Genomic DNA, 12,581 nt, shown 5'->3' with positions numbered 1-12,581 from the left:
TGATTGTGGAGGCCAGGTCACCTGATCCATCACTGTCCTTCTTGATCAAATAGCCCTTACACAGCCTGGAGGTGTGTTGGGTCATTGTCCTGTTGAAAAACAAATGATAGTCCCACTAAGCGCAAACGAAACTTGATGCCGTATCGCTGCAGAATGCTGTGGTAGCCATGCTGGTTAAGTGTGCCTTGAATTCTGAATTAATCACAGACAGTGTTACCAGCAAAGCACCCCCACACCATCACACCTCCTCCTCCATGCTTCACGGTGGGAACCACACATGCGGAGATCATCCGTTCACCTACTCTGCGTCTCACAAAGACATGGCGTTTGGAACCAAAAATCAGACCAAAGGACAGATTTCCACCGGCCTAATGTCCATTGCTTGTGTTTCTTGACCCAAGCAAGTCTCTTATTATTGGTGTCCTTTAGTAGTGGTTTCTTTGCATCAATTCAACCATGAAGGCCTGATTCATGCAGTCTCCTCTGAACAGTTGATGTTGAGATGTGTCTGTTACTTGAACTCTGAAGCATTTATTTGGACTGCAGTTTCTGAGGCTCGTAACTCTAATGAACTTAACTTCTCTAGGGCCAGTGGGATGAAATCGTCCCACCTACGTAACAGCCAGTGGAATCCTGTGGCGCGTTATTCAAATACCTTAGAAATGCTATTACTTCAATTTCTCAAACATATGACTATTTTACACCATTTTAAAGACAAGACTCTCGTTAATCTAACCACACTGTCCGATTTCAAAAAGGCTTTACAATGAAAGCAAAACATTAGATTATGTCAGCAGAGTACCCAGCCAGAAATAATCAGACACCCATTTTTCAAGCTAGCATATAATGTCACAAAAACCCAGAAGACAGCTAAATGCAGCACTAACCTTTGATGATCTTCATCAGATGACACACCTAGGACATTATGTTATACAATACATGCATGTTTTGTTCAATCAAGTTCATATTTATATCAAAAACCAGCTTTTTACATTAGCATGTGACGTTCAGAACTAGCATACCCCCCGCAAACTTCCGGTGAATTTACTAAACATTTACTAAATTACTCACGATAAATGTTCACAAAAAGCATAACAATTATTTTAAGAATTATAGATACAGAACTCCTCTATGCACTCGCTATGTCCGATTTTAAAATAGCTTTTCGTTGAAAGCACATTTTGCAATATTCTGAGTAGATAGCCCGGCATCACAGGGCTAGCTATTTAGACACCCAGCAAGTTTAGCACTCACCAAAGTCAGATTTACTATAAGAAAAAATGTTATAACCTTTGCTGTTCTTCGTCAGAATGCACTCCCAGGACTTCTACTTCAATATCAAATATTGGTTTGGTCCCAAATAATCCATTGTTATATCCAAATAGCTGCGTTTTGTTAGTGCGTTCAAGACACTATCCGAATGGTAAAGAAGGGTGACGAGCACGACGCATTTCGTGACAAAAGAATTCTAAATATTCCATTACCATACTTCGAAGCATGTCAACCGCTGTTTAAAATCAATTTTTATGCCATTTTTCTCGTAAAAAAGCGATAATATTCCGACCGGGAATCTGCGTTTAGGTAAAAAGACGAAAGAAAATAAAGCATGGGGTCGACTCGGGCACGTGCCTATGCCCATTGTCCTCTGATCGGCCACTTGCCAAAAGCGATAATGTGTTTCAGCCTGGGGCTGCCTCGATATCATTCAGCTTTTTCCCGGGCTCTGAGAGCCTATGGGAGCTGTAGGAAGTGTCACGTTACAGCAAAGATCCTCAGTCTTCAATAAACAGAGACAAGAAGAACAAGATCTTGTCAGAGAGGGCACTTCCTGTAAGGAATCTTCTCAGGTTTTTGCCTGCCATATGAGTTCTGTTATACTCACAGACACCATTCAAACAGTTTTAGAAACTTTAGGGTGTTTTCTTCCAAAGCCAATAATTATATGCATATTCTAGTTACTGGGCAGGAGTAGTAACCAGATTAAATCGGGTACGTTTTTTATCCGGCCGTGTCAATACTGCCCCCTACCCCTAACAGGTTAACCTCTGCAGCAGAGGTAACTCTGGGTCTTCCTTTCCTGTGGCGGTCCTCATGAGAGCCAGTTTCATCATAGCGCTTGATGGTTTTTGCAACTGCACTTGCTTGAAGGGTGGCTACTTTGAAGAATCTCAAATATAAAATATATTTTGATTTGTTTAACACTTTTTTGGTTACTACATGATTCCATATGTGTTATTTCATAGTTTTGATGTCTTCACTATTATTCTACAATGTAAAACATTAAAAAAAATAAGAAAAACCTCTCTCAATTTACCTCTGTCCTTGTCTTTTACATGTAGATGTATACTATCAATAACCTCTCTCTTTGTCTCTTTATCATTCTTTCAGATCCTGTCATCGTGTGTCCTGACCTCCCCTGTAAAACTGGTAAGATCATTCTGAGGATTTTAATTCAGATTTTTAATTGTCACATGCCCTAAGGGCTGTGATTAAAGTTGGTTTTGAACCCTGAAACTGCTGGTTGAGTGCAGTCCAGTCCAGTACTTAACTCATTCTCCATACTGTCTCGCTTGGTTTGACATCAGAAAACTTTTAAAGGTTTACATGAGCATGGCAGTCCATCACCTTGAGGCTCTGCAATGTCCACATAGTAAGGAAGATAGTTCAACCAGAGATTTGAAAAACTAACAAGTTAGAAAGAGTAGAACTGATAAGCTACATGCTTGGTGGGTGTACCGGAGGCCATATTGGGTGTACCGGAGGCCATATTGGGTGTACCGGAGGCCATATTGGGTGTACCGGAGGCCATATTGGGTGTACCGGAGGCCATATTGGGTGTACCGGAGGCCATATTAGGTGTACCAGAGGCCATATTGGGTGTACCGGAGGCCATATTAGGTGTACCGGAGGCCATATTAGGTGTACCGGAGGCCATATTAGGTGTACCGGAGGCCATATTGGGTGTACCGGAGGCCATATTAGGTGTACCGGAGGCCATATTGGAAAGTGACCATTTGGGATGTTGATGCGTCGTGTCGCGTTCTTCCGCCCACCATTCTCCCGCTCGTTGCAGGAGGGGGCGTGCCCGACAGCGTGGCCCCTCCCCCCTGGGAGGAGCTTGCAGAGCAAGGCAGCCCCTCAATGGTCCCTTCCTCAGTCGGGGGCGTAGCCAGCCTGCTGGGCAGCCTACGGGAGCAGCAGTATGGGGTTGGCGTGGCGACCATGGCCTACACGGCTCAGCGGGCTAAGCTAGCTCAGCCAGGCGTTGACAGGCAGCAGTGGACACAGCTATTCATCGACTCCTTCAAGCTGGTCTACGGAGACATCATGGGAGACCCAGCCAAAGCACTGGGGCTGTGCTAACGGGCTAAAAGTGCTAGCTAACAAAACTAGCTGATGAGCTAATATTACCGACTAATGCACTAACGATGCTAGCCAATGAGTTAACAGTGCTAACTAATGGATTAAGGGTACTAGCTCTGCTTATATTGTCAGCTTAATGCTAATATTGTTAGCTATATGCTAAGTGTAAGATATGTGCTAATGTTTTATGCTAATATTGTTAGCTCTACGCGATCAGGTTTTAGCCTAACATCGCATGGAATATTTTAAACATATTAGATTTAAGCACTTTTTGTTAGTGTGCATAGCTCTGGGGAGGATGCTAACATTGTTAGGTATATGGCTAGAGTAGATAAGCTTCAGGCAGGTGGTAAGTTTTGCTGCTAACATATCTCTAAGCTTGTTGTTAAAGGTGAGTGATTAGCTACTGCTCTGGATCTGGGGGTTTTAAAGCCTCGCTAGCTGGACATTTAAGACAGTTCAGTATCATTTATATGGCTGTGATGTTGAACCCATTTACCACTGTGAACCACTCAAATCCCTCAAACAACTTGCTAAATCGCTGTATGATTCCTCAAAGACACCGTTTTGCAGTTTTGCACATCGCCATAGATAAAGCAGCCATTTTATTTTTCTGGGAATGTTAGTGTTTGGGTTGGTTATGGGTATTACATGTTAGGTCTACGGGATTATTGGGTATGTGATGGGTAGAGAATTTATTGAATGGACATGATCTGTTGGATAAGCCTACATTTAAGTTAATTAAATACATTTAATAAAACAAACAAACTAATAAATAATTGCTTTTTAAAAATAACAATTACTCTATCCATCTGGTATTGTTTGGTGTGCATGCGAAGGGGGGTGGTGTTAGACTAGGAAAACAGAGAACGTTGTAAAAAAAGAGAAGTTTACTGTATTATTTTAGCTCTGAGACTGCAACATGCTTAGCTTCAGCTAAATATAAGCATTATTGGATTAACAATATCCTATAGAGAGAATATCTTAAAGATGTGATCATGTATTTTTAGTAGAGAGTATATGTTTTCCTTACCTGTCATGTTTGCCTATGTGAAATAAATCATTAGTGAGAAGGGAAACAATGAGTCATGTTGTTGTTGTATCTCTGAGTCCTTCTACAACCATCCTTCAGGTCAGCTACATTACAGGTCCCGAACCATCCTTCAGGTCAGCTACATTACAGGTCCCGAACCATCCTTCAGGTCAGCTACGTTACAGGTCCCGAACCATCCTTCAGGTCAGCTACGTTACAGGTCCCGAACCATCCTTCAGGTCAGCTACGTTACAGGTCCCGAACCATCCTTCAGGTCAGCTACGTTACAGGTCCCGAACCATCCTTCAGGTCAGCTACGTTACAGGTCCCGAACCATCCTTCAGGTCAGCTACGTTACAGATCCCGAACAGTCAGTAAAATAGCCTTTTGAGAGCTAGTAGGCTGAGTGGGCGGGGAGCTAGTAGGCTGACTGGGCGGGGAGCTAGCAGGCTGAGTGGGAGGGGAGCTAGTAGGCTGAGTGGGCGGGGAGCTAGTAGGCTGAGAGGGCGGGGAGATAGTAGGCTGAGTGGGCGGGGAGCCAGTAGGCTGAGCTAGTAGGCTGAATGGACGGGGAGCTAGTAGGCTGAGTGGGCGGGGAGCTAGTAGGCTGAGTGGGCGGGGAGTTAGTAGGCTGAGTGGTCGGGGAGCCAGTAGGCTGAGCTAGCAGGCTGAGTGGGAGGGGAGCTAGTAGGCTGAGTGGGCGGGGAGCTAGCAGGCTAAGTGAGCGGGGAGCTAGTAGGCTGAGTGGGCGGGGAGCTAGTAGGCTGAGTGGACGGGGGAGCTAGTAGGCTGAGTGGGCGGGGAGCTGGTAGGCTGAGTGGGCGGGGAGCTAGTAGGCTGAGTGGGCGGGGAGCTAGTAGGCTGAGTGGGCGGGGAGCTAGTAGGCTGAGTGGGCGGGGAGCTAGTAGGCTGAGTGGGCGGGGAGCTAGTAGGCTGAGTGGGCAGGGTGCTAGTAGGCTGGGTGGGCGGGGAGCTAGTAGGCTGGGTGGGCGGGGTGCTAGTAGGCTGAGTGGGCGGGGAGCTAGTAGGCTGAGTAGGATGGGAGCTAGTAGGCTGAGTGGGCGGGGAGCTAGTAGGCTGAGTGGGCGGGGAGCTAGTAGGCTGAGTGGGCGGGGAGCTAGTAGGCTGAGTGGGCGGGGAGCTAGTAGGCTGAGCCAGTAGGCTGAGTGGGTGGGGAGCTAGTAGGCTGAGTGGGCGGGGAGATAGTAGGCTGAGTGGGCGGGGATCTTACCTTGACGGACAGTTCTTTGAAAACGCCTGTGTCAAGCAACATGGACTCAGTGAGCATCGTTGCAGTCAGATTATCTCAAGCAAATGTGCTGATATGCAAATCAACTCAAACAACATTGACATTTCCTGCAACATCCAATCCTGTCATACATCATCACATCATGGTTTCACAAATTATTTGTTTATCCAACTGTTTGGTTACTGTAACAGCATCCATAGAGACAACATGTTGGCTATATCATTTAGCTAGCTAGACCAAATGGAATTGTCAGCACTGTTTATCAAGCTACCTATATAGTTAATCTTGGAATAAATGTGTTGGAAAGTTACAGGTTGAGGTCATATAGGCGTATATACTGTATGTCAGACAATGTTCATACAGTATATCATGACAATCAATGAAGTCAAGAAGTTTTCATGAATCTCCCGTTTGACATGTCTCTTGATGTAATGACATGACAATGAAGTTTTGGGCAACACTTCCCCCGCTTTGGTTCCATGCTGGCTGAAGACCTAGCTAACTAGTAATTAGCGAACACCAGACACAGATAAAAGTGGAAACCTATAAGCATATTTGCCTTAGATGAATAGGGGAAACGTCTAATTATATTTGCTGACACGCTGCAGTTAAATTTTGGCACTAGCTACCTAGTTGTGTGTACAAACCACGAAACTCTGCGAACATGCCCTCTATTTAAATTAGGTAAGAGATTAAGACATTACCATCGGTGTATTAAAATTAGCCTTTTTGTGATGTCACAAAAGTGAGCGAGGAGTGTGTGTAACTCTTGTGTTGTTGTCTGTGTCACACTGCTTTGCTTTATCTTGGCCAGGTCGCAGTTGTAAATGAGAACTTGTTCAACTGGCCACCTGGTTAAATAAAGGGTTAGGGTTATATATATAAAATATATAAATACCTGGTTAAATAAAGGTAACATAAAATAAAATAAATAAAAAAAGGCCCTTAATAATCCCGCCTCCTGAATCCAAGTGTTTGACATGAGGGAGGGGACCAGTCATTTTAGGATTCAACTTTATCAACGTAGAAGCAACAGTCATTTTTCGTACTTTGATTTGGTTTCATCCAAATATAATTTTGACTATTCGGGACCTTTAAATTTGAGTAAAGTGATTTTAATAACCTTCTTTTAACAAGCTGCAGAGAGCATGCAGTTAAAGGATGGGTAGATCTTTGTTCAGTTACATGCAGTTAAAGGATGGGTAGATCTTTGTTCAGTTACATGCAGTTAAAGAATGGGTAGATCTTTGTTCAGTTACATGCAGATAAAGGATGGGTAGATCTTTGTTCAGTTACATGACAAATTATCTGAGCACCCAAAACAAATTATAAGGTGTTCCTCAGGGTTCGGTACTTGGACCCCTGCAGTTCTAGTTATAAATGTTGGTACTTTAAGTCCTATACATGGTAAGGATGTCATTGCCATAATAATAATATATATATATGGTTATCAACGAACCTAGAGGAGGCTGCTGTAAAACATTTCACTGTACCTATCTGTTGTATGTGACAATACAACATGTATTTTTATTTATTTTGGGCATTTTTTGGCATGTAAATACTGGATGACAGCCAAGTCAACTTCCTTTTCCCCGCTTCACTCAGACTAGACAGATGATGTTATCAAGGTGTGTGTGTGTGTGTGTGTGTGTGTGTGTGTGTGTGTGTGTGTGTGTGTGTGTGTGTGTGTTTCTGAGCCAGCTGCTGTCAGCTGTGTGTGTGTGTGAGTTAACGTGTGTTGGTGTGTGCCTATGAATGTTCATAGTTCAAGTAGATGCATGTGTGTTAATGTGTGTGTTAATGTGTGTGTGTGTGACGCTCCAATGTCTGTATGCCTGTGTGTGTTTCAGAGCCAGCGGTGGCCAGCTGCGTCCAGCGCCCTGTGGACCTTGTGTTCATGCTGGACGGGTCTGAGAGGATGGGAGTGGAGAACCACCGCCGCGCCAAGGAGTTCATTGAGAACGTGGCGCGCCGCCTCACTCTGGCCAATGGCCAATCAGACGACAGGAACGCCCGCATCGCCCTGCTGCAGTACGGCAGCAAATCAGAACAGAAGGTTGAGTTTTCGCTCACGCACAATCTGACGGTGATCGCTGATTCGCTGGCTGGGATGAGCTACATGGACTCCGCCTCCTCTCTGGGCAGCGCCATCATACACGCTGTCAACAACCTGGTGATGTCACAGGTACACGTTACGCACACACGCTGTCAACAACCTGGTGATGTCACAGGTACACGTTACGCACACACGCTGTCAACAACCTGGACAGTTCTACCTACAGTGTACACTGTATAATTATACTGTCTCTCTGTGCTCTACAGGGCAGCCGCCTGGCGCGTCGTAACGCTGAATAACTATACTGTCTCTTTGTTCTACAGGGCAGCCGTCTGGCGCGTCGTAACGCTGTATAACTATACTGTCTCTTTGTGCTCTACAGGGCAGCCACCTGGCGCGTCGTAACGCTGAATAACTATACTGTCTCTTTGTGTTCTACAGGGCAGCCGCCTGGCGCATCGTAACTATACTGTCTCTGTGTTCTACAGGGCAGCCGCCTGGCGCGTCGTAACGCTGAATAACTATACTGTCTCTCTGTGTTCTACAGGGCAGCCGCCTGGCGCGTCGTAACGCTGAATAACTATACTGTCTGTGTTCTACAGGGCAGCCGCCTGGCGCGTCGTAACGCTGTATAACTATACTGTCTCTCTGTGTTCTACAGGGCAGCCGCCTGGCGCGTCGTAACGCTGTATAACTATACTGTCTCTTTGTGTTCTACAGGGCAGCCGCCTGGCGCGTCGTAACGCTGAACTGTCTTTTGTCTTCATTACCGACGGAATCACTGCCAGCGAAAGCCTGGAGGAGGGCGTGTCGGCCATGCGGCGGGCTGAGGGTGTTCCCACGGTGATCGCCATGGGCACCGACATGGACCAGGACGTGCTGAGGAAGGTTGCCCTGGGAGACACGTCAGCCATCTTTAGAGGGGAGGACTACGCCACGCTGGGGAAACCCACCTTCTTCGAACGCTTCATCCGCTGGGTCTGCTAATCAGCTAATGAGCTCGTTAGAGCTAACGAGCTGTGTTCTAACGAGCTGTTAAAGGTGCAGTCCGTAAGAATCTTTTTAGTAACGAATAAACAAACAAATCAACGTGTTCTCAGATGTGAAGGTGCTCTGTGCTTTGCAAGGTTTAAGCAAAAAAGTGGCAGAACTTGGAAGCTCAACTTCTAGCTCGTCCAAGAGACACAAGGCACTCTAGATTTTTGTATCTTTTAAATTAGTTAAATTACAGATTTCACCTTTAATTAGCTAAGCCCAAACAACCAAAGCCTCTCTCATCAGAGAGTTACTGATACTGAAGTGTAAAAGAGGTTGTAATTGTAAGTCTTGTTTTTTGTATTGTATTGTGTGTCTAGAAGAGATCCCTCACTGTGAGGTCTGTATCAGTACGTTTGTATTTTACACTAAAGGTGCTATTCTAGTGGAAGGAGTTACATACACAGTGTCGTGTTGCACAATCAACTCTGTTTATCAAATAGTCTTAATTTTTAAACAGTTCAGTTTTTCAAACTTTGTAATTTCAATAGATGTGCCGCTTTATACATTATTATTCCAGTTCAGGGGACCATACACTCATTCAGACACACACACACACATAAATATATATACACACACACACACACACACACACACACACACACACACACACACACACACACACACACACACACACACACACACCAATTTGTTCAGGGTTTCAAACTCGGTCCTGACCTCCTGCTGAGCTAGCTACTCTCAACCAAATAAAACACACAAGTGTATCAGTAGGAACCTATACCCAACACACCTTTACCCAACACACCTTTATCCAACACACCTTTACCCAACACACCTTTACCCAACACACCTTTACCCAACACACCCACATCTATACCCAACACACCTTTATCCAACACACCTTTATCCAACACACCTTTACCCAACACACCTATACCCAACACACCTTTACCCAACACACCTTTACCCAACACACCCACATCTATACCCAACACACCTTTACCCAACACACCTTTACCCAACACACCTTTATCCAACACACCCACATCTATACCCAACACACCTTTACCCAACACACCTTTACCCAACACACCTTTACCCAACACACCTTTACCCAACACACCTTTACCCAACACACCTATACCCAACACACCTTTACCCAACACACCCACATCTATACCCAACACACCTTTACCCAACACACCTTTACCCAACACACCTATACCAAACACACCTTTACCCAACACACCCAAGTCTATACCCAACACACCCACATCTATACCCAACACACCTTTACCCAACACACCTTTACCCAACACACCTTTACCCAACACACCTTTACCCAACACACCCACACCTTTACCAAACACATATACAGACAAACACACACACACACACACACACACACACACACACACACACACACACACACACACACACAGAAAATGTGTTTGTTGTAAACTGAACAGTGTGTAATAAAGCTAGCTGTGGTTAAACCAGACCTGTGTGTGAGTGTGTTTGTACACATCTGTACACATCTCAAATAGACAAAAATTGCACCTGTATTTAAGATCTGCTAGATGTGAACCATCAGTAAGTATCCTGTCTGCCCCCCCAATCCCCCCCCCCCCTGGAAACACTTGGCTTGACCCCCCCCCCTGCTGTTTAAAGGGGAATGGAAATACTTGGCTTTGACCCCCCCCCCTGCTGTTTAAAGGGGAATGGAAACACTTGGCTTTGACCCCCCCCCTGCTGTTTAAAGGGGAATGAAATCCAAGTTTATTATTTTAAAAGGCTAACTGATCATTAGAAAACCCTTTTGCAATTATGTTAGCATTGCTTAAAACTGTTGTTTTGATTAATGAAGCAATAAAACTGTCCTTCTTTAGACTAGTTGAGTATCTGGAGCATCAGCATTTGTGGGTTCAATTACAGGCTCAAAATGGCCAGAAACAAAGACCTTTCTATTCTTGTTCTGAGAAATGAAGGCTATTCTATGCGAGAAATTGCCAAGAAACTGAAGATCTCGTACAACGCTGTGTACTACTCCCTTCACAGAACAGCGCAAACTGGCTCTAACCAGAATAGATAAAGGAGTGGGAGGCCCCGGTGCACAACTGAGCAAGAGGACATTGGAGTGTCTAGTTTGAATAACAGACGCCTCACAAACCAAGATGGCGTAGCAGTCGGACGTGTGTTTGTATTGTCCCGTGTAAATAGTTGTTTTCCTCATTTTTTTCGTATATATTTTAATCTCACTTTCCATCTACGGACTGAATATACTCTCCTGCAACCCGCCTCACCCAATGTGGTACGGATCTGCTATTTTTATACTTTAGAACTGGAACCCCCAACAATAGCTGGCCAGATAACTAGCTACTAGCTACTAGTTGTCAGTTAGCCACTGCTAGCGGTCTTCACCGTTAACTCGGACACCAGCCAGCTTCAGCTCAGTCAATACCTGCCAGTCTGCACAGAGCGATATCAACCCAGAGCATATCGGACTGCTTTTCTCTACAACATCTCCAGATTCCTGCCGCAAGCTCTGGACCATTACACCGGATCATCGCAGCTAGCTAGCTGCAACCGAGTGGCTACTGCTGGCTAACGCCTCTGTCCCGAAGCAAGCACCAGTTAGCTTTGAGCTAGTCTCAAGTTAGGCCCATCTCCCAGCTAGCCGAAGAGGTCTACCAGCTAAATCTTGGGCTACAATACCTCTTTTGCCAATTGGCCTGGACCATTTTTTGCCGACATGGAGCCCCGCTGATCCATCATGACTGGTCTGCTGACGTAATCGTCCGACGTGGTTTCAACTAGAGGTCGACCAATTAATCGGAATGGCCGATTAATTAGGGCCGATTTCAAGTTTTCATAACAATCGGTAAACAGCATTTTTGGACACCGATTGTGGCCGATTTTTTTAAATGAATTTTTTTACCTTTATTTAACTAGGCAAGTCAGTTAAGAACACATTCTTATTTTCAATGACGGCCTAGGAACGGTGGGTTAACTGCCTTGTTCAGGGGCAGAACAACAGATTTTTACCTTGTCAGCTCGGGGATTCGATCTTGCAACCTTCCGGTTACTAGTCCAACACTCTAACCACCTGCCTTACATTGCACTCCACGAGGAGCCTGCGTGGCAGGCTGACTACCCGTTACGCGAGTGCTGCAAGAAGCCAAGGTAAGTTGCTAGCTAGCATTAAACTTATCTTATAAAAAACAATCAACCTTAACATAATCACTAGTTAACTGCACATGGTTGATGATATTACTAGTTTATCTAGCGTGTCCTGCGTTGCATATAATCGATGCGGTGCGCATTCGCGAAAAAGGACTGTCATTGCACCAATGTGCACCTAACCATAAACATCAATGCCTTTCTTTAAAATCAATATACAAATATATATATTTAAACCTGCATATTTAGTTAATATTGCCTGCTAATATGACTTTCTTTTAACTAGGGAAATTGTGTCACTTCTCTTGCGTTCCATGCAAGCAGTCAGGGTACATGCAGCAGTTTGGGCTGCCTGGCTCGTTGCGAACTGTTTGAAGACCATTTATTTCTAAACAAAGACCGTAATTAGTTTGCGTGAATTGTACATAATAAATGACATAATATTGTAGGTTGTACAATGTAACAGCAATATTTAGACTTAGGGATGCCACCCGTTAGATAAAATATGGAACGGTTCCATATTTCACTGAAAGAATAAACGTTTTATTTTCGAAATGATAGTTTCCGGATTTTACCATATTAATGACCTAAGGCTCGTATTTCTGTGTGTTATTATATTATAATTAAGTCTATGATTTGATATTTGATAGAGCAGTCTGACTGAGCGGTGGTAGGCAGCAGCAGGCTCATAAGCATTCATGCAA

General features: G+C 44.6%; 1 protein-coding gene across 7 annotated transcripts in view; it reads left to right on the top strand.

The window, feature by feature from the left end:
• The window catches only part of LOC106592181 (collagen alpha-2(VI) chain), a 54,152-nt gene extending 43,956 nt beyond the window's left edge, over positions 1–10,196 (top strand). For 3 of the 7 annotated variants that reach the window (XM_045694544.1, XM_045694543.1, XM_045694545.1), the window contains 3 exons: positions 2,389–2,427; positions 7,496–7,830; positions 8,422–10,196. In XM_045694544.1, the coding sequence (XP_045550500.1) occupies positions 2,389–2,427; positions 7,496–7,830; positions 8,422–8,688 (641 nt within the window). In that variant the 3' untranslated portion in view covers positions 8,689–10,196. Of the gene's footprint in view, positions 1–2,388; positions 2,428–3,073; positions 4,776–7,495; positions 7,877–7,967; positions 8,020–8,421 lie in introns of those variants that run through there. The other 4 variants (XM_045694546.1, XM_045694547.1, XM_045694548.1 and 1 more) reach the window with 4 other exon arrangements.
• Positions 10,197–12,581: the final 2,385 nt, after the last annotated feature.

This window comes from Salmo salar, chromosome ssa14, assembly GCF_905237065.1.
Source record: "Salmo salar chromosome ssa14, Ssal_v3.1, whole genome shotgun sequence".
NCBI classification, from domain to species: domain Eukaryota; kingdom Metazoa; phylum Chordata; class Actinopteri; order Salmoniformes; family Salmonidae; genus Salmo; species Salmo salar.
This window is presented reverse-complemented; position numbering and strand designations above follow the sequence as displayed.